This window comes from Sander vitreus, unplaced genomic scaffold, assembly GCF_031162955.1.
Source record: "Sander vitreus isolate 19-12246 unplaced genomic scaffold, sanVit1 ctg262_0, whole genome shotgun sequence".
NCBI lineage: Eukaryota > Metazoa > Chordata > Actinopteri > Perciformes > Percidae > Sander > Sander vitreus.
This window is the reverse complement of record NW_027595428.1, coordinates 65,619-89,218: the sequence shown is the minus strand read 5'-3', so window position 1 is coordinate 89,218 and position 23,600 is coordinate 65,619. Positions and strand designations below refer to the sequence as shown.

At 41.0% G+C, this 23,600-nt stretch overlaps 1 protein-coding gene across 1 annotated transcript; it reads right to left on the bottom strand.

Annotated features, from left to right (window-relative positions):
• Positions 1 to 1,272: 1,272 nt before the first annotated feature.
• Positions 1,273 to 22,494, bottom strand: LOC144513486 (uncharacterized). The gene is made up of 7 exons (XM_078244577.1): positions 22,229 to 22,494; positions 19,471 to 19,654; positions 18,453 to 19,015; positions 12,314 to 12,356; positions 6,956 to 7,371; positions 5,260 to 5,609; positions 1,273 to 2,589 (listed from the first exon to the last, which is right to left on the bottom strand). The coding sequence occupies exons 1-7, from the start codon at positions 22,358 to 22,360 to the stop codon at positions 1,809 to 1,811; spliced, it is 2,469 nt and encodes an 822-aa protein (XP_078100703.1). The 5' UTR covers positions 22,361 to 22,494; the 3' UTR covers positions 1,273 to 1,808.
• Between the last annotated feature and the right edge of the window lie 1,106 nt (positions 22,495 to 23,600).

Genomic DNA, 23,600 nt, shown 5'->3' with positions numbered 1-23,600 from the left:
GGACTTTTAGTTTACAAGTTAAAAAATATTTTAACAGGTCTGAGATATTTCTACTTATGCGAAAAATGTGTTTGTACTTTTCCAGAAGAAGCTGTTAAGTTTAGAGATGTTCCGTTACAATTTTTTTCCTTGCCGATTCCGATACCCAAACTTGTGTATCGGCCAACACCAAGTACCGATCCCATACCAGTGTGTTTTTACATTTCATTATGTTTTAACAGCTGTACTATCCCTGTACTGGACGTGATAGTATTGCTATCATTGTTGTATGTGACTCAGGATAAACATTTTGTGATCATACACAAACAATGAATGCCGTAGAACTTTTGTATCTAGTTTGACAGTGAGTGTAACAGAAGAAGAAAAATGTAACTACTTTAAAGTAGATTTTCTTGGCTAAATTACATATTGGATCGGTGCATTAACTCCAGTACTTGCTGATACCAGCATTTTAGGCACTATTCCGATACTGATATCAGAACATCTTGTTGTGTTATCTGGTAAATTGTTCAGTAGCTAATTGCTACAATTGGCTACGTGTGTAATGCAGGCAAAATGTTTTATAAAGCCCAATGTTGCATAAATAAAAATGTAAAATGGATTTACATGTCATTTTGTAGGCATGTTTGGTCATATACAATACATTCTTGTCCTAGGAATGAAAACAACACTAATTAAACCAACAACACTGACATTACTATAACGGACTAAACCTCTATGAGTTGATATGTCAAGGTGGAAGTTTGTACTACTGAAGTATTTGACCAATGTAGAATAAACTAACATTGATTTAACTAAATGAACATATATATATATATATATATATATATATATATATATATATGTGTGTGTGTGTGTTTCTTCTCTGAAAGGTCACTTTGGTTTACATTAAAAGCATCAAAAAGGGTCAAACTGTGGCCGGGTTAGCTCAGTTGGTAGAGCAGGTGCACATATATAGAGGTTTACTCCTCGACACAGCGGTCGTAGGTTCGACTCCGCCCTGTGGCCCTTTGCTGCATGTCGTTCCCTTTCTCCTCTTTCAAGTCTTCATCTGTCCTGTGGAATTAAGGGCCTAAAATGCCCCAACAATTAATCTAAAAAAACGTGAAAAGGGTCAAACTAAGCATCATAAACAGCGTTGAAAGCAGCGTGAGAACGTTTGTGGAATAATAACATGAAATATGTGTTTGATTTCTCTGATAGTTGTAATGTTAGTCTCTGGAGAAGTTGAACTGAGTCTGTGATGAAAATAAATTACTTGTTACAAAGATATGAACTTATCAATATCATAATATTTTATTCACTGGAACAATAAAGGTCAACGTAGTGAAGTATAAACAAACTGAACTGGAGTAAAAGTACTTAGTTACTTTCCCCGCTGTGTGAGTAAACTCCAGAGAGACAGAAACATAGTGAAGTCATTTATAACAGTCTTATTAAATATTAAAAATAAAGACCTTGATTTTAAATATAGACATTTTATATTAAATCACTAATGAAAATAATCCATTCTTCATGTCTTTAATTTATCCAGCCATCCAAAAAATAATCCACACATATATCCTTCTTTATGCTAAGCTAGGCTAACGCTGCGTGTGTGATTATTGTGTGAAGCCATGGCTCCACTGTTAACAGTCTTTATGCTAAGCTAGGCTAACGCTGCGTGTGTTATTGCTGCGTGAAGCCATCGCTCCACTGTTTACAGTCTTTATGCTAAGCTAGGCTAACGCTGCGTGTGTTATTGCTGTGTGAAGCCATCGCTCCACTGTTTACAGTCTTTATGCTAAGCTAGGCTAACGCTGCGTGTGTTATTGCTGTGTGAAGCCATCGCTCCACTGGAAGACGTTAGTCTGCTTTGTGTCTGTCTGGCTCTCGTCTCCGCAGCGATGTTTCTTCAGCTGCCGCGAGTCAGAGAAGCCGCCCCCGCAGCGCTGGCAGGCGTACAGCTTCACGCCCGTGTGGATCTGCATGTGCGACTTCAGCTGGTTGGACTGGCGGAACTTCCTGCTGCACACGGCGCACTCGTAGGGCTTCTCTCCAGTGTGCACCAGCCGGTGGCGGTGGTAGTTCTGCGACGTGCGGAAGGCTTTGCCGCAGGTCGGGCACTTGTGCGGCTTTTCGCCAGTGTGCAGCATGGCGTGTTGCTTCAGCTGCGAGGCTAGCAGGAAGCCCTTGCTACACACGGTGCAGGCATGCGGCCGCTCGCCGCTGTGCGTGCGCAGGTGGTACAGGAAGAGGTGGCGCAGGTGGAAGGCCTTCCCGCAGCGCTCGCAGCTGAACTCCTTGTTGTCTGTGTGGATCTTCTGATGCGTTCGAAGCGTGCTGCTGCTGCTGAAGCTCTTCAGACACACGCCGCAGCTCAGAGGCTTCCCGCCGCTGGCTCTGCGCCGCCGGGCCGCTGCCACGCCGCCCGCCAGCGCTGGCCGCTCCCGGGCGGCGTGCACCAGCGTCTGGTGCTTCTGCAGCTGGCAGTTGTAGAAGAAGGTCTTCCCACACAGGTCGCACATGAAGGGTTTCTCCACGCCGTGGACCAGCATGTGCTTCTTCAGAGCCCACGTCCCCGAGAAGCCCTCGCCACATTTAGCACACCTGGGACAGGTGGACAGGTACACACACACACACACACACACACACACACACACACACACACACACATTATATACACCTGGGACAGGTACACACACCTTATTATTATTATTATTATTATACACACCTGGGACAGGTACACACACACCTTATTATTATACACACCTGGGACAGGTACACACACACCTTATTATTATTATTATTATACACACCTGGGACAGGTAAACACACACACCTTATTATTATTATACACACCTGCGACAGGTAAACACACACACCTTATTATTATTATTATTATACACACCTGGGACAGGTACACACACACACCTTACTATTATTATACACACCTGGGACAGGTACACACACACACACACCTTATTATTATACACACCTGGGACAGGTACACACACACACACACACACACACACACACACACACACACACCTTATTATTATACACACCTGGGACAGGTCCACACACCTTATTATTATTATTATTATACACACCTGGGACAGGTAAACACACACACCTTATTATTATACACACCTGGGACAGTTAAACACACACACCTTATTATGATACACACCTGGAACAGGTACACACACACACACATTATTATACACACCTGGGACAGGTACACACACACCTTATTATTATTATACACACCTGGGACAGGTGTACACACACACCTTATTATTATACACACCTGGGACAGGTAAACACACACACCTTATTATGATACACACCTGGAACAGGTACACACACACACACACACCTTATTATTATACACACCTGGGACAGGTACACACACACCTTATTATTATTATACACACCTGGGACAGGTGTACACACACACCTTACTATTATTATACACACCTGGGACAGGTACACACACACACACACACACACACCTTATTATTATACACACCTGGGACAGGTACACACACACACACACACACACACACACACACACACACACACACACACACCTTATTATTATACATACCTGGGACAGGTACACACACACACCTTATTATTATACACACCTGGGACAGGTACACACACACACCTTATTATTATACACACCTGGGACAAGTATACACACACCTTATTATTATTATACACACCTGGGACAGGTACACACACCTTACTATTATTATATATAGTATATATAGACTATAACTATTCTCTCTCTACAGGTAGAGGAGTATCAATGATAATATGAGACTATAACTGTTCTCTACAGGTAGAGGAGTATTAATGATAATATGAGACTATAACTGTTCTCTACAGGTAGAGTATTAATGATAATATGAGACTATAACTGTTCTCTCTCTACAGGTAGAGGAGTATTAATGATAATATGAGACTATAACTGTTCTCTACAGGTAGAGGAGTATTAATGATAATATGAGACTATAACTGTTCTCTACAGGTAGAGGAGTATTAATGATAATATGAGACTATAACTGTTCTCTACAGGTAGAGAGTATTAATGATAATATGAGACTATAACTGTTCTCTACAGGTAGAGTATTAATGATAATATGAGACTATAACTGTTCTCTACAGGTAGAGGAGTATTAATGATAATATGAGACTATAACTGTTCTCTACAGGTAGAGTATTAATGATAATATGAGACTATAACTGTTCTCTACAGGTAGAGTATTAATGATAATATGAGACTATAACTGTTCTCTACAGGTAGAGGAGTATTAATGATAATATGTGACTATAACTGTTCTCTACAGGTAGAGGAGTATTAATGATAATATGTGACTATAACTGTTCTCTACAGGTAGAGGAGTATTAATGATAATATGAGACTATAACTGTTCTCTACAGGTAGAGGAGTATTAATGATAATATGTGACTATAACTGTTCTCTACAGGTAGAGGAGTATTAATGATAATATGAGACTATAACTGTTCTCTACAGGTAGAGGAGTATTACTGATATATATACACAGTATATATTGATATATTGTGCATACCTAAGAGGTTTCTCCCCGCTGTGCAGAGTTATTATATATAAATATATATACAGTATATATATTAATATATTGTGTGTACCTGAGGGGTTTCTCCCCACTGTGCTGTTATTATATTTATATATATATATATATATATATATATATATATATATATATATATATATATATATATATATATACATACATACATACACACACACAGTATATATTGATACATTGTGCATACCTAAGAGGTTTCTCCCCGCTGTGCAGAGTTATTATATATAAATATATATACAGTATATATATTAATATATTGTGTGTACCTGAGGGGTTTCTCCCCACTGTGCTGTTATTATATATATATATATATATATATATATATATATATATATATATATATATATATATATATATATACATACATACATACATACACACACACAGTATATATTGATACATTGTGCATACCTAAGAGGTTTCTCCCGCTGTGCAGAGTTATGATATATAAATATATATACAGTATATATATTAATATATTGTGTGTACCTGAGGGGTTTCTCCCCCACTGTGCTGTTATTATATATATATATATATATATATATATATATATATATATATATATATATATATATATATATATATATATACATACATACATACACACACACAGTATATATTGATACATTGTGCATACCTAAGAGGTTTCTCCCCGCTGTGCAGCCGCAGGTGTCTCTGGAAGTTGTACTTGAGACCGAAGCTGAGGCCGCAGGTCTGACACATGAAGGGTTTCTCCCCCGAGTGGACCACGCGGTGCTGCAGCAGTCCCATCTTACTCTTGAAGGCTTTGTCACACTCGCTGCACGGGAACGGCCGCTCGTCCGAGTGCGAGCGCTTGTGCACGCGCAGGTTGCTGGCGGTAGAGAAGCGTTTCCCGCAGGCAGTGCAGGGGTACGGCCGCGCACCCGTGTGCACTGTCGTGTGTTCACGCAGACTCTTCTTCCTGGTGAAGCCTTTCCCACAGACGTCACACATAAAGGGCTTCACCTATAGAGAGAGAACAGTTATAGTCTCATATTATCATTAATACTCCTCTACCTGTAGAGAGAGAAAAGTTATAGTCTCATATTATCATTAATACTCCTCTACCTGTAGAGAACAGTTATAGTCTCATATTATCATTAATACTCCTCTACCTGTAGAGAACAGTTATAGTCTCATATTATCATTAATACTCCTCTACCTGTAGAGAACAGTTATAGTCTCATATTATCATTAATACTCTACCTGTAGAGAGAGAACAGTTATAGTCTCATATTATCATTAATACTCTACCTGTAGAGAGAGAACAGTTATAGTCTCATATTATCATTAATACTCCTCTACCTGTAGAGAACAGTTATAGTCTCATATTATCATTAATACTCCTCTACCTGTAGAGAACAGTTATAGTCTCATATTATCATTAATACTCTACCTGTAGAGAACAGTTATAGTCTCATATTATCATTAATACTCCTCTACCTGTAGAGAACAGTTATAGTCTCATATTATCATTAATACCTCTACCTGTAGAGAGAAACAGCTATAGTCTCATATTATCATTAATACTCCTCTACCTGTAGAGAACAGTTATAGTCTCATATTATCATTAATACTCCTCTACCTGTAGAGAACAGTTATAGTCTCATATTATCATTAATACTCTACCTGCTAGAGAACAGTTATAGTCTCATATTATCATTAATACTCTACCCTAGAGAACAGTTATAGTCTCATATTATCATTAATACTCTACCTGTAGAGAACAGTTATAGTCTCATATTATCATTAATACTCTACCTGTAGAGAACAGTTATAGTCTCATATTATCATTAATACTCTCACCTGTAGAGAACAGTTATAGTCTCATATTATCATTAATACTCCTCTACCTGTAGAGAACAGTTATAGTCTCATATTATCATTAATACTCCTCTACCTGTAGAGAACAGTTATAGTCTCATATTATCATTAATACTCCTCTACCTGTAGAGAACAGTTATAGTCTCATATTATCATTAATACTCCTCTACCTGTAGAGAACAGTTATAGTCTCATATTATCATTAATACTCCTCTACCTGTAGAGAACAGTTATAGTCTCATATTATCATTAATACTCTACCTGTAGAGAACAGTTATAGTCTCATATTATCATTAATACTCTACCTGTGGAGAACAGTTATAGTCTCATATTATCATTAATACTCCTCTACCTGTAGAGAGGGAGCAGTTTAATTATTTCTCATACTAACATTCTCTGATGAACTGTTCTGTATGATGTTTCCACTGTGCTGAAAGTATTTCACCCAAAGATAAGATCCATTAAACACAAGAAGAAGAGAATCCCACCTGAGCGTGTGAGACTTGGTGGTAGCGCAGCGCGGCGGCCGAGCTGTAGCTGCGCTGGCAGATGCTGCACTGCAGCGGCGTATCCTGCAGCCGGTGCGACGCCTGGTGCGCTCGGAGCTGGCGCGCCTGCCGGAACTTCTTGCCGCAGTGCTCGCAGCGCAGCATCCTGTCGGGGTCGCTGGCCTGCGCAGCCTGCAGCGCGTGGCTGCGCTGGTGGCGCTGCAGGCTGCTGGCTTTGTAGAAACCTTTATCGCAGGCGCTGCAGGGGAACGGCTTCAGGTGGCACGCCCCATGCTTCTTCAGCTGGTGCTGCTGGTGGAAACCTTTGTTACACAGCTCGCAGAAGAAACGCTTCTCTTTGTACAGATCCCTCCGCCGCTTCCTCTCCAGATCCTTCTGGTCCGACTCACTCACTGCTGCAGGAAACACAGGATACATACTGTAAACCCTACTGTACTAACCCTAACCCTAACACAGGATACATACTGTAAACCCTACTGTACTAACCCTAACCCTAACACAGGATACATACTGTAAACCCTACTGTACTAACCCTAACACAGGATACATACTGTAAACCCTACCGTACTAACCCTAACACAGGATACATACTGTAAACCCTACTGTACTAACCCTAACACAGGATACATACTGTAAACCCTACTGTACTAACCCTAACCCTAACACAGGATACATACTGTAAACCCTACTGTACTAACCCTAACACAGGATACATACTGTAAACCCTACTGTACTAACCCTAACACAGGATACATACTGTAAACCCTACTGTACTAACCCTAACACAGGATACATACTGTAAACCCTACTGTACTAACCCTAACCCTAACACAGGATACATACTGTAAACCCTACTGTACTAACCCTAACACAGGATACATACTGTAAACCCTACTGTACTAACCCTAACACAGGATACATACTGTAAACCCTACTGTACTAACCCTAACCCACACACACAGACTCACTGCTGCAGGAAACACAAGATAGACAAACTAACAAACTAAAGTTTAAAGTTCCTCCTTCAAGAAATTCTGATGTTTTTCAATAAATAAAAGTGCAACTTCACATCATTTTGGAGCGTTATTATCTCCATATCTGTGTCTGAAACGTTGGAAACGTTAGAGCAGATCATAAATAATAATACTCTTAATATATATACAGTGGTGTGAAAAAGTGTTTGCCCCCTTCCTCATTTCCTCTTCCTTTGCATGTTTGTCACACTTAAGTGTTTCGGAACATCAAACCAATTTAAACAAAAGTCAAGGACAACACAAGTAAACACAAAATGCAATTTGTAAATGAAGGTGTTTATTATTAAAGGAGAAAAAAAATCCAAACCATCATGGCCCTGTGTGAAAAAGTGATTGCCCCCTAAACCTAATAACTGGTTGGGCCACCCTTAGCAGCAACAACTGCAACCAAGCGTTTGCGATAACGTGCAATGAGGCTTTTACAGCGTCCTGGAGGAATTTTGGCCCACTCATCTTTGCAGAATTGTCCTAATTCAGTTACATTAGAGGGTTTGCGAGCATGAACGGCCTTTTTAAGGTCATACTACAACATCTCAATAGGATTCAGGTCAGGACTTTGGCTAGGCCACTCCAAAGTCTTCATTTTGTTTTTCTTCAGCCATTCGGTGGTGGACTTGCTGGTGTGTTTAGGATCATTGTCCTGCTGCAGAACCCAAGTTCGTTTCAGCTTGAGTACACGAACAGATGGTCGGACATTCTCCTTCAGGATCTCTTGGTAGACAGCAGAATTCATAGTTCCTTTTATCACGGCAAGTCTTCCAGGTCCTGAAGCAGCAAAACAGCCCCAGACCATCACACTACCACCACCATATTTTACAGTTGGTATAATGCTCTTTTTATGAAATGCAGTGTTCCTTCTACGCCAGATATACTTGGACACACACCTTCCAAAGAGTTCCACTTTGTCTCATCGGTCCACAGAATGTTGTCCCAAAAGTCTTGGGGATCATCAAGATGTGTTCTGGAGAAATTGAGACGAGCTTTGATGTTCTTTTTGCTCAGCAGTGGTTTTCTCCTTGGAACTCTGCCATGCAGGCCATTTTTGCCCAGTCTTTTCCTGATGGTGGAGGCATGAACGCTGACCTTAACTGAGGCAAGTGAGGCCTGCAGTTCTTTGGACGTTGTTGTGGGGTCTTTTGTGACCTCTTGGATGAGTCGTCGCTGTGCTCTTGGGGGTAATTTTGGGCGGCCGGCCACTCCTGGGAAGGTTCACCACTGTTCCATGTCTCGCCATTTGTGGATAATGGCTCTCACTGTGGTTCGCTGGATTCCCAAAGCTTTGGAAATGGCTTTATAACCCTTTCCAGACTGATAGATCTCAATTACTTTCTTTCTCAATTGTTCCTGAATTTCTTTGGGTCTCGGCATGATGTGTAGCTTTTAAGGATCTTCTGGTGGACCTTACTGTGTCAAGCAGCTCCTATTTAAGTGATGCCTTGATTGTGAACAGGTGTGGCAATAATCAGGCCTGGGTGTGGCTAGAGAAATTGAACTCAGGTGTGGACAACCACAGTTATAGTATGTTTTAACAAGGGGGGCAATCACTTTTTCACACAGGGCCATGATGGTTTGGATTTTTTTTCACCTTTAATAATAAACACCTTCATTTACAAATTGCATTTTGTGTTTACTTGTGTTGTCCTTGACTTTTGTTTAAATTGGTTTGATGTTCCGAAACACTTAAGTGTGACAAACATGCAAAGGAACAGGAAATGAGGAAGGGGGCAAACACTTTTTCACACCACTGTAATATATAAGAGCTTTAAGAGAAGTCACAGAGTTTGGTTCTTTAAGCCTTGCTGCTGCCGTGCAACGATATTATTATTATTATTATTATATTAATAAGTGTTACCTGTCTCAGAGAAGATTTATTATTATTATTATTATTATATAGGGCTGAACGATTTTTTAAAATAATCTAATTGCAATATTTTTCAAAAATATTGTGATTGCGATTCAATTTGCGATTATTTCTGCCTCCAGCCCCTCCCTCCCCTCCCCGAAGTTGCGTGCCGCGTGCATGACAGCGTCAACATTGCAGCCACGCTGCTGTGAAAGCTCCCCGAACCTCATTTATCAGTCTGGTTGTTACCCCTCTCCTTCAGTCTCCTCCACTCCATAGCTTTATAACGGAGCTAGCTAACTGGAGCTAACCGCTAATCAGAGCTAATGGTTGCTAACCGAGCCTTCAGTTCTGCGTGCCTGTATCCATTAACTGCATCTATGGACTCCAGCCCAAATAAACCCTTCATTTTATTACAATGGTGTAAAAGTTTTAAACTACAACTCAGAGTTGTTTGAATGACAGAAATCTGCTCAAGGTACGGCGTAGCGTTAGCGTGCTAAGTTGATGCTTTCTCTGCGGAGTGCAGACTGATTTGCTCTTGCGAGTCACCTGACCAAATCGCAGCCTTTGTGATTAGGAAATTGCGTCTTAACATATCGCGATATTATCGCAAATGCAGTTAATCGTTTAGCCCTATTATTATATTAATAAGTGTTACCTGTCTCAGAGAAGAGATATTATTATTATTATTATATTAATAAGTGTTACCTGTCACAGAGATATTATTATTATTATTATATTAATAAGTGTTACCTGTCACAGAGATATTATTATTATTATTATTATTATCATATTAATAAGTGTTACCTGTCTCAAAGAAGAGATATTATTATTATTATTATTATATTAATAAGTGTTACCTGTCACAGAGATATTATTATTATTATTATTATCATATTAATAAGTGTTACCTGTCTCAGAGAAGAGATATTATTATTATTCATCCATCCATCTTTGTCCGCTTATCCGGTATCGGGTCGCGGGGGTATCAGCTCCAGCAGGGGACCCCAAACTTCCCTTTCCCGAGCCACATTAACCAGCTCCAACTGGGGGATCCCGAGGCGTTCCCAGGCCAGGTTGGAGATATAATCCCTCCACCTAGTCCTGGGTCTCCCTTGAGACCTCCTCCCAGCTGGACGTCCCTCCACTTAGTCCTGGGTCTTCCCTGAAACCTCCTCCCAGCTGGCCGTGCCTGGAACACCTCCCTAGGGAGGCGCCCAGGGGGCATTCTTACCAGATGCCCAAACCAACTCAACTGGCTCCTTTCGACGCGAAGGAGCAGCGGCTCTACTCCGAGCTCCTCACGGATAACTGAGCTTCTCACCCTATCTCTAAGGGAGACGCCAGCTACCCTCCTGAGGAAACCCATTTCGGCCGCTTGTACCCTGGATCTTGTTCTTTCGGTCATGACCCAGCCTTCATGACCATAGGTGAGGGTAGGAACAAAAACTGACCGGTAGATTGAGAGCTTTGCCTTCTGGCTCAGCTCTCTTTTCGTCAAACTGAGTGCGATAAATTGAATGTAATACCGCACCTGCTGTGCCGATTCTCCGACCAATCTCCCGCTCCATTGTCCCCTCACTCGCGAACAAGACCCCAAGGTACTTGAACTCCTTCACTTGGGGTAAGGACTCATTCCCTACCTGGAGAAGGCACTCCATCGGTTTCCTGCTGAGAACCATGGCCTCCGATTTAGAGGTGCTGATCCTCATCCCAGCCGCTTCACACTCGGCTGCGAACCGATCCAGTGAGTGCTGAAGGTCACAGGCCAATGATGCCATCAGGACCACATCATCAGCAAAAAGCAGCGATGAAATCCCCAGCCCACCGAACTGCAACCCCTCTCCACCCTGACTACGCCTCGATATCTTGTCCATAAATACTGGTGACAAAGGGCAGCCCTGGCAGAGGCCAACTCTCACCTGAAACGAGTCGGACTTACTGCCGAGAACCCGGACACAGCTCTCGCTTTGGTCATACAGAGATTGGATGGCCCTGAGAAGGGACCCCCTCACCCCTTACTATTATTATTATTATTATATTAATAAGTGTTACCTGTCTCAGAGAAGAGATTTTATTATTATTATATGAATAAGTGTTACATGTCTCAGAAAAGAGATATTATTATTATTATTATTATTATTATTATTATTATATTAATAAGTTAATCTGTCTCAGAGAAGATATTATTATTATTATTATTATATTAATAAGTGTTACCTGTCTCAGAGAAGAGATATTATTATATTAATAAGTGTTACCTGTCTCAGAGAAGAGATATTATTATTATTATTATTATTATATTAATAAGTTAATCTGTCTCAGAGAAGATATTATTATTATTATTATTATATTAATAAGTGTTACCTGTCTCAGAGAAGAGATATTATTATTATTATATTAATACGTTAATCTGTCTCACAGAAGAGATATTATTATTATATTAATAAGTGTTACCTGTCACAATCTGTTCAACCATTTCCATCTTTATTTCTGTTTCCTGTAAAACACAAAGAGAGAAAACAGTTCAGACATTTATTAAGATCTTAGAAAGGTGGAATATGAACTAACATATTATATCTGTATCAGTGTCTCTGTACATCTGTATCAGTGTCTCTGTATATCTGTGTATCTGTATCAGTGTCTCTTTATATCTGTCTCAGTGTCTCTGTATATCTGTATCAGTGTCTCTGTATATCTGTATATCTGTGTATCTGTATATCTGTGTCTCTGTATATCTGTATCAGTGTCTCTGTATATCTGTGTATCTGTATATCTGTATCAGTGTCTCTGTATATCTGTATATCTGTCTCAGTGTCTCTGTATATCTGTATCAGTGTCTCTGTATATCTGTATATCTGTATCAGTGTCTCTGTATATCTGTATATCTGTCTCAGTGTCTCTGTATATATGTGTCTCTGTATATCTGTATCAGTGTCTCTGTGTCTCTGTATATCAGTATATCTACAGTCAGGTCCATAAATATTGGGACATTGACACAATTCTAATCTTTTTGGCTCTATACACCACCACAATGGAGTTGAAATGAAACGAACAAGATGTGCTGTAACTGCAGACTTTCAGCTTTAATTTGAGGGTATTTACATCCAAATCAGGTGAACGGTGTAGGAATTACAACAGTTTGTATATGTGCCTCCCACTTTTTAAGGGACCAAAAGTAATGGGACAATTGGCTGCTCAGCTGTTCCATGGCCAGGTGTGTGTGTTATTCCCTCATTATCCCATTTACAAGGAGCAGATAAAGGTCCAGAGTTCATTTCAAGTGTGCTATTTGCATTTGGAATCTGTTGCTGTCAACTCTCAATATGAGATCCAAAGAGCTGTCACTATCAGTGAAGCAAGCCATCATTAGGCTGAAAAATCTAAACAAACCCATCAGAGAGATAGCAAAAACATTAGGTGTGGCCAAATCAACTGTTTGGAACATTCTTAAAAAGAAAGAACGCACCGGTGAGCTCAGCAACACCAAAGACCCGGAAGACCACGGGAAAACAACTGTGGTGGATGACCGAAGAATACTTTCCCTGGTGAAGAAAACACCCTTCACAACAGTTGGCCAGATCAAGAACACTCTCCAGGAGGTAGGTGTATGTGTGTCAAAGTCAACAATCAAGAGAAGACTTCACCAGAGTGAATACAGAGGCTTCACTACAAGATGTAAACCATTGGTGAGCCTCAAAAACAGGAAGGCCAGATTAGAGTTTGCCAAACAACATCTAAAAAGCCTTCACATTTCTGGAACAACATCCTATGGACAGATGAGACAAAGATCAACTTGTACCAGAGTGATGGGAAGAGAAGAGTATGGAGAAGGAAAGGAACTGCTCATGATCCAAAGCATACCACCTCATCAGTGAAGTATGGTGGTGGTAGTGTCATGGCGTGGGCATGTATGGCTGCCAATGGAACTGGTTCTCTTGTATTTATTGATGATGTGACTGCTGACAAAAGCAGCAGGATGAATTCTGAAGTGTTTCGGGCAATATTATCTGCTCATATTCAGCCAAATGCTTCAGAACTCATTGGACGGCGCTTCACAGTGCAGATGGACAATGACCCGAAGCATACTGCGAAAGCAACCAAAGAGTTTTTTAAGGGAAAGAAGTGGAATGTTATGCAATGGCCAAGTCAATCACCTGACCTGAATCCGATTGAGCATGCATTTCACTTGCTGAAGACAAAACTGAAGGGAAAATGCCCCAAGAACAAGCAGGAACTGAAGACAGTTGCAGTAGAGGCCTGGCAGAGCATCACCAGGGATGAAACCCAGCGTCTGGTGATGTCTATGCCTTCCAGACTTCAGGCTGGAATTGAATGCAAAGGATTTGCAACCAAGTATTAAAAAGTGAAAGTTTGATTTATGATTGTTAATCTGTCCCATTACTTTTGGTCCCTTAAAAAGTGGGAGGCACATATACAAACTGTTGTAATTCCTACACCGTTCACCTGATTTGGATGTAAATACCCTCAAATTAAAGCTGAAAGTCTGCAGTTAAAGCACATCTTGTTTGTTTCATTTCAACTCCATTGTGGTGGTGTATAGAGCCAAAAAGATTAGAATTGTGTCGATGTCCCAATATTTATGGACCTGACTGTATATATCTGTTGCAGTGTCTCTGTATATCTGTATATCAGTATATATCTCTGTATGTCTGTGTATAGCTGTATATCAGTATACAGTGGGGCAAAAAGTATTTAGTCAGCCACCAACTGTGCAAGTTCTCCCACTTAAAAAGATGAGAGAGGCCTGTAATTTTCATCATAGGTACACTTCAACTATGAGAGACAAAATGAGAAAAAGAAATCCAGAAAAATCACATTGTAGGATTTTTAATGAATTGATTTGCAAATTCCTCTGGAAAATAAGTATTTGGTCACCTACAAACAAGCAAGATTTCTGGCTCTCACAGACCTGTAACTTCTTCTAAGAGGCTCCTCTGTCCTCCACTCGTTACCTGTATTAATAGCACCTGTTTGAACTTGTTATCAGTATAAAAGACACCTGTCCACAACCTCAAACAGTCACACTCCAAACTTCACTATGGCCAAGACCAAAGAGCTGTCAAAGGACACCAGAAACAAAATTGTAGACCTGCACCAGGCTGGGAAGACTGAATCTGCAATAGGTAAGCAGCTTGGTGTGAAGAAATCAGCTGTGGGAGCAATTATAAGAAAATGGAAGACATACAAGACCACTAATAATCTCCCTCGATCCGGGGCTCCACGCAAGATCTCACCCCGTGGGGTCAAAATGATCGCAAAAATCCCAGAACCACACGGGAGGAGCTAGTGAATGACCTGCAGAGAGCTGGGACCAAAGTAACAAAGGCTACCATCAGTAACACACTACGCCGCCAGGGACTCAAATCCTGCAGTGCCAGACGTGTCCCCCTGCTTAAGCCAGTACATGTCCAGGCCCATCTGGAGTTTGCTAGAGAGCATTTGGATGATCCAGAAGAGGATTGGGAGAATGTCATATGGTCAGATGAAACCAAAATAGAACTTTTTAGTAAAAACTCAACTTGTCGTGTTTGGAGGGGAAAGAATGCTGAGTTGCATCCAAAGAACACCATACCTACTGTGAAGCATGGGGGTAGAAACATCATGCTTTGGGGCTGTTTTTCTGCAAAGGGACCAGGACGACTGATCCGTGTAAAGGAAAGAATGAATGGGGCCATGTATCGTGAGATTTTGAGTGAAAACCTCCTTCTATCAGCGAGGGCATTGAAGATGAAACATGGCTGGGTCTTTCAGCATGACAATGATCCCAAATACACCGCCTGGGCAACGAAGCAGTGGCTTTGTAAGAAGCATTTCAAGGTCCTGGAGTGGCCTAGCCAGTCTCCAGATCTCATCCCCATAGAAAATCTTTGGAGGGAGCTGAAAGTCTGTGTTGCCCAGCGACAGCCCCAAAACATCACTGCTCTAGAGGAGATCTGCATGGAGGAATGGGCCAAAATACCAGCAACAGTGTGTGAAAACCTTGTGAAGACTTACAGAAAACGTTTGACCTCTGTCATTGCCAACAAAGGGTATATAACAAAGTATTGAGATGAACTTTTGTTATTGACCAAATACTTATTTCCACCATAATTTGCAAATAAATTTATTAAAAATCCTACAATGTGATTTTCTGGATTTCTTTTTCTCATTTTGTCTCTCATAGTTGAAGTGTACCTATGATGAAAATTACAGGCCTCTCTCATCTTTTTAATTGGGAGAACTTGCACAATTGGTGGCTGACTAAATACTTTTTTGCCCCACTATATCTGTCTCAGTGTCTCTGTATATCAGTATCAGTGTATCTGTATTTCTGTATATCAGTATATATGTATCTGTATATCTGTCTCTCTGTATCAGTGTATCTGTGTCTCTGTATATCTGTATATCAGTATATATGTCTCTGTATATCTGTATCAGTGTATCTGTATATCTGTCTCTGTATATCTGTGTCTCTGTATATCAGTATATCTGTGTCTCTGTATAGCTGTCTCATTGTCTCTGTATATCAAGTGTCTCTGTATATCTGTATCTCTGTATATCTGTATCAGTGTCTCTGTATATCTGTATATCTGTGTGTCTGTATATCAGTATATCAGTGTCTCTGTATATCTGTATCAGTGTCTGTATATCTGTATCAGTGTCTCTGTATATCAGTATATCTGTCTCTGTATATCTGTATATATGTCTCTGTATATCTGTATCAGTGTATCTGTATATCTGTGTCTCTGTATATCAGTATATCAGTATATCTGTATCAGTGTCTCTGTATATCAGTATATCTGTATATATGTCTCAGTGTCTCTGTATGTCTGTATATCAGTATATATGTCTCAGTCTCTCTGTATATCAGTATATCTGTATATCTGTATATCAGTATATAGTGGGGCAGCTTGGTCAGCCACCAATTGTGCACGTTTTCCCACTTAAAAAGATGAGAGAGGCCTGTAATTTCCATCATAGGTACACTTCAACTATGAGAGACAAAATGAGAAAAAGAAATCCAGAAAATCACATTGTAGGATTTTTAATGAATTTATTTGCTTTTGGTTTTCTATGGGGTTGGGATCTGGAGACTGGCTAGGCCACTCCAGGACCTTGAAATGCTTCTTACGAAGCCACTCCTTCGTTGCCCGGGCGGTGTATTTGGGATCATTGTCATGCTGAAAGACCCAGCCACGTTTCATCTTCATTGCCCTCGCTGATGGAAGGAGGTTTTCACTCAAAATTTCACGATACATGGCCCCATTCATTCTTTCCTTTACACGGATCAGTCGTCCTGGTCCCTTTGCAGAAAAACAGCCCCAAAGCATGATGTTTCCACCCCCATGCTTCACAGTAGGTATGGTGTTCTTTGGATGCAACTCAGCATTCTTTCCCCTCCAAACACGACGAGTTGAGTTTTTACCAAAAAGTTCTATTTTGGTTTCATCTGACCATATAACATTCTCCCAATCCTCTTCTGGATCATCCAAATGCTCTCTAGCAAACTCCAGACGGGCCTGGACATGTACTGGCTTAAGCAGGGGGACACGTCTGGCACTGCAGGATTTGAGTCCCTGGCGGCGTACTGTGTTACTGATGGTAGCCTTTGATACTTTGGTCCCAGCTCTCTGCAGGTCATTCACTAGGTCCCCTTGTGTGGTTCTGGGATTTTTGCTCACCGTTCTTGTGATCATTTTGACCCCACGGGGTGAGATCTTGCGTGGAGCCCCGGATCGAGGGAGATTATTAGTGGTCTTGTATGTCTTCCATTTTCTTATAATTGCTCCCACAGTTGATTTCTTCACACCAACCTGCTTACCTATTGCAGATTCAGTCCTCCCAGCCTGGTGCAGGTCTACAATTTTGTTTCTGGTGTCCTTTGACAGCTCTTTGGTCTTGGCCATAGTGGAGTTTGGAGTGTGACTGTTTGAGGTTGTGGACAGGTGTCTTTTATACTGATAACAAGTTCAAACAGGTGCCATTAATACAGGTAACGAGTGGAGGACAGAGGAGCCTCTTAGAAGAAGAAGTTACAGGTCTGTGAGAGCCAGAAATCTTGCTTGTTTGTAGGTGATCAAATACTTATTTTCCAGAGGAATTTGCAAATCAATTCATTCAAAATCCTACAATGTGATTTTCTGGATTTCTTTTTCTCATTTTGTCTCTCATAGTTGAAGTGTACCTATGATGAAAATTACAGGCCTCTCTCATCTTTTTAATTGGGAGAACTTGCACAGTTGGTGGCTGACTAAATACTTTTTTGCCCCACTGTATCTGTATATCAGTATATATGTCTCAGTGTCTCTGTATATCTGTATATCAGTATATCTGTATATCTGTATATCAGTATATCAGTGTCTCTGTATATCTGTATATCAGTATATCAGTATCAGTGTCTCTATATATCTGTATATCTGTATATAAGCTGCGTCCTGTATGAACTGTGGGTAGCTGAATAGAGTTTATAGTTCTCTATCTTAACGGCGGTACTTAGAGCCTAATATTCTGAAGCTCGGTGTAGAAGGTCTGAGAAACACTGCGTATTAGTTTATAATAAAGCTATATATGTGACTCTCTGTAACAGACTTACAGCTGCAGCTTCAGGTGTGGGCGGAGCTTCTGACTCAGCTGTGAGCTCTCTGGTTGGCTGGTCAGCAGCCACAGGAAGTGATGTCATCATGTCTGTGGAGATGGTTTCTATCTCCACCTCCATCTGAACGTCAGTCTGACTCGCATCCGCCGTGGTGTTAGCCTTAGCCGTGCCGTTAGCATCAGCCGTGGTGTTAGCGTTAGCCGTGGTGTTAGCGTTAGCCGTGGCGTTAGCATTAGCCAGGGCTTTAGCATCAGCCGTGGTGTTAGCGTTAGCCGTGCAGTTAGCTTCAGCCGTGCAGTTAGCTTCAGCAGTGGTGTTAGCGTCAGCCGGGGCTTTAGCGTCAGCCGTGGTGTTAGCGTTAGCATTAGCCTTAGATTGTCCTGGTTTCTCCAGCGGTTCCCGGGGGGTGGGGCTGATCAGGCCTGTGACTGGCTGGCTGATGATGACCAGAGGAACCGGAGAGGCGGCTGCTCTGCGTCTGGCAGTGCGGATGATCGCCATGGCGAGGGCCGCGGGGTCAGCAGCTGATTGGTTAACGTTCAGAGACAGCGCAGCGCCACCTGGAAGATTTACAGGAAATACAACAAACAAAACAAAGTTTCCTTTCAGATCTGTCTGTCTGCCTGTCTTTCTGTCTGTCTGTCTCTCTGTCAGTCGTCTCTCTCTCTGTCTGTCTGTCTGTCTGTCTGCCTGCCTGCCTGCCTGCCTGTCTGTCTCTCTGTCAGTCGTCTCTCTGTCTGTCTGTCTGGCTGTATGTTTGTCTCTCTGTCAGTCGTCTTTCTGTCTCTCTGTCTGCCTGTCTGTCTGTCTCTATGTCTGTCTGTCTGTCTGTCTGTCTGTCTCTCTCTCTCTCTGTCTGTCTGTCTGTCTCTTACCTGAAGGTTTGATTTTATAAACTGTCAGTCTCTGTCTGTCTGTCTGCCTGTCTCTATGTCTGTCTGTCTCTCTGTCTGTCTGTCTGTCTCTCTCTGTCTGTTTGCCTGTCTCTATGTCTGTCTGTCTGTCTGTCTCTTACCTGAATGTTTGATCTGATAAACTGTCTGTGTCTTCTGTTTATCCTCCAGATGTGCCAGATTTACCAGTCTCTCCTGCAGCTCCTGGTTCTCATTTACCAGGCCGGCATACAGCGCTCTGAACACCTGGACCACCTGGCGCAGGGCTGCCCTGCTCATCAGGGCCAGAACCGCAGACACCTGGGCCTGGACCAGATACAATAATATAATATAATAATTATATAATAATAACACCAGGGCCAGGACGACCGACACCTGGGCCTGGACCAGACACAATAATATAATATAATAATATAATAATAATATAATAATAACACCAGGGCCTGGACCAGACAATAATATAATTAGGGCTGTCAGCGTTAATCGCGATGCGATTAAGGGCCGACGAGACGCGATTCATTTTTTTTAATCCCGTTAATCTCATGCCTCCATTTATTAATTAATTTTACACCTCACTGGGCTTGGCGTGGGGCCTAACAGCTACTATTTTGACCCTTTGCAGCACCGTTACTTCTCATCAAGCTGCCACTTCCTCCTAACACATCCTGCTGCTGCAGGCTGCAGCATGAAGGAGAAACACAGCAGCAATAACTCTGAATGGAGCTTTTTATTTTCCTAAACTCCTGACGGCTCGTAGACAAGTCTAAAGCATATGCACGTTGTGTAAAGCTTAATTAAAATATCATAAGCATAGTAGTACAGTTAACGTGATGCTACCTGCTAGCGGGCTAAACGGGTGGCAACTAACTGCAGACCTGTCAGCAGTAGTCTTAAAGACTACGGTTGACCTGTCTCGTGGCCGTCGAGGGGGACAGTAGTCTCACCTGACCTGTCTCATGGCCGTCGAGGGGGACAGTAGTCTCACCACACAGCCTGTACTCCACGGAGAAAGCAGCTAAACAGGAACTGCTGCAGAGTCCAAACTCTGTCTCATTAACCGCTGATCACTGGACGTCAGTGAGGAATCTACATTATTTAGGAGTTACTAAACACCAGATGGACTCTGGTAAGGACAGATAGGATCTTTAGGTTTTAGTTCGGGACTTGGAGGAATTGTGCAACAATGACAGATTCACACATTTTTCTTTTGTTTACAGTAAATAAATAATTACAAATCTTAAAATCAAGTTCATAAAGTAACTTATTTGCATTCATTTGATTCCCAGTTAAGATCCTCTGGTAAGAACGGCTCTCATTGTTAATATGGACTTAAAAACTGTTCTGAAATGCTAAATAACAGAATTATAATCATGTGATAAAATATGCGATTAATCGCGATTAACTTTAGAAATTCAGTTCATCGTTTGACAGCCCTTAAATAATATAATAATATAATAATAACCCGGACGGCCGACACCTGGACCTGGACCACAAATAATAATATAATAATAATAATAATATCATAATAATATAATAATAACCCGGACGGCCGACACCTGGGCCTGGACCACAAATAATAATAATGGGGCGGCCTCTAGCTCACCCAGTAAGAGAGTTCGCCCCATGTTGGCTGAGTCCTGCAGCAGGTTTGAATCCGACATGCTGCCCTTTGCTGCGTGTCATCCCCCATCTCTGTCCCCCTTTCATGTCTATCCACTGTCTCTACTACTAATAAAGGGAAAAAACCCCAAAAAAATTATCTTTAAAAACCAGTTTATTAACATGCTTTAATTTAATAGAAAAAGTAGTAAAAGTTATCTTTCAGCTCTGACTTCATGCAGAACTCTATGGACCTTATAGCTTAATTACATTATTAATGTTCATTACATTATTAATATAGAACTCTATGAGCCTGATTTATAACTTCATTATATTATTAATATAGAAATATATGAACCTGATTTATAACTCCATTACATTATTAATGTTCATTATATTATTAATATAGAACTCTATGAACCTTATAACTTCATTACAATATTAATGTTTATTAAATTATTAATATAGAACTCTATAGAATGGATCTTATAGTTTTATTACGTAATTGATGTAGTGATCTGTTATGAACTATGTGTCTCTACATTAGTGTCCCAGCCAGAAAAAGACCATTCCTCCAGGATAACCTAGGATAACCCAGGATGAACCGGGATAAATGATATTAACGTTAGTGTTGTTACTTTGTAGAACAGAATCAGAATCAGCTTAATTTGCCAGGTATGAGGACAAATACGTGGAGTTTTGCGTTGGATTAAACATTGCTCACAATGTGCTTACTCATACAAAACAAACAATATAGACCCACTATAAACAGAAACACTATAAACAGACACAATATTGACAGGTTGGGTTAGTAGTGCAATGAAGAGTGCAAAGTGTGCCGGAGTAAATTATTTTTATGATAAATTATTATTATTTTAATGAGGGAGCAGTGCAAAGGATGCTGGAATAAATAAGTTTTATATAAGTATTATATTACAGTATGAACAGTATGATCAGCTCTGAAATAGAGTAGGATGAATAAATAAGTGGAACCAGTTTTAGATTTACGTAGTTTCAGATATTATTTATTCATTAATAGACACATAAATGAATAAACAGGACTGTGTTGACAGCAGGTTTATGTTTACTTCATCTAAATTAAATGTTGCTTTGAATCCCGTTTCTGTAGTCTCGCGTGATTACAACTCGCTCACTACAAAGCAGGAAGTGAGGGCGGGATTGAGCTCTCAGAAAAGCTTCACATTAACATAATAAACATGATAAACATAATAAACATCAGTAACATTAATATGAATATGTATGTGTGTGTATGTTTCCCACCGTGCTGTCCTCATGCAGCTCGTGCACGGCGGACTGCACCGCCGCCTCCAGAATCAGCTCCGTCTGACTCACAAACGTCTCGGTCGCGCGCTCGGTCCGGTCCATCACGGCCGCGCGCTCGGTCCGGTCCATTACCAGCCTCACGCCACTCTCCCGACACAAAGGTTCCCGGTTTAACCCGGTTTAACCCGGTTTAACGGAGTCTAAACACTAACTGTTCGGATAGTAATCTGCTGTCTTTGATTCAAGATGGCGCCGTGATACACATCCGGGTCACTGCCAATTCCCGACCTTTCAAAGTAAAGTGATGTGACAAAAACATTAATATCATAAAATAGGTTTTCCAAAAAAAATGATTTGGCTTAAAAATAAACCCTCCTTTTAAAAGATACAGATTTTAATATTTGACCACAGAACTCTAAAACTATAATATTATTTAGACTAATTATTTCAGCTACAGCAACAGGCCAACTATTTATTTTATAAACATCTGCCAGGTCCGGACCTTTCAAAGTAAAGGTTTAACAGATTTAATGAGTGAATTAAAAAGTAAAGTACATCATAAATATAGAAAAGAGAGCCGGATGCGGAGCAACAAGTTCTCTGACCACTGATTGTATTTTTACTTTTAAGAAAGTCTGTTTCAGCACCAGGGCAGATTTGGGAGATTCCAGCGTAGTTTAAGGATACCTTTTTGTTTATCTTTATTTTTGATCACATCCGTTGAATAAAGTGTTTTTCCTGGCGTCTCTCCCGAGCCTCCTCGTGAGGGACTAAGACATGAGGAAGGGAGGCAACTGGAGGAGTCGAGGAGGTAATTTGAGGGTTATGGTATGCATCTCAGCTCTTTATGATACACAGTGCAGTTTTGGGCCTTTAGGTGGTGCCAAAAAGCGCCAAAACCAAATTTCTCAATAGTAGCTTATATCAGGGACATTGGGACTATTCTGTGGGAGGGGGGCTGTAAATATGAGGGTCTGTAGTTGGGGGGCGGGGGGAGCAGGGGGTGTAGGAGAAGATTTATGGCCGATTTGTGGTCCAATTATTGGACCATGACCTCTGTCATTTTTATGGAGCAGACTTACTATGACAGAGTCGTCCGCATATTTAATGATGGTCTTAGTTACATATTTGCTCTGACACGTGTTCGTATATAGGATGAACAGGAGGGGGGAGAGCACGCACCCCTGTGGTGAAGAGCAGAAGAGCAAAGCTGACCAGACAGAGCTCCGTTCACCCTTACTCTCTGTGTCCTGTTTGTCAAAAAATCAAAAATCCAACCAACAAGATTAGGACGAAAATCAAATTGCTCAACGAGGCGGTTAGCTAAAAGATTAGGTTGAATTGTATTAAAAGCAGATGAAAAATCAAT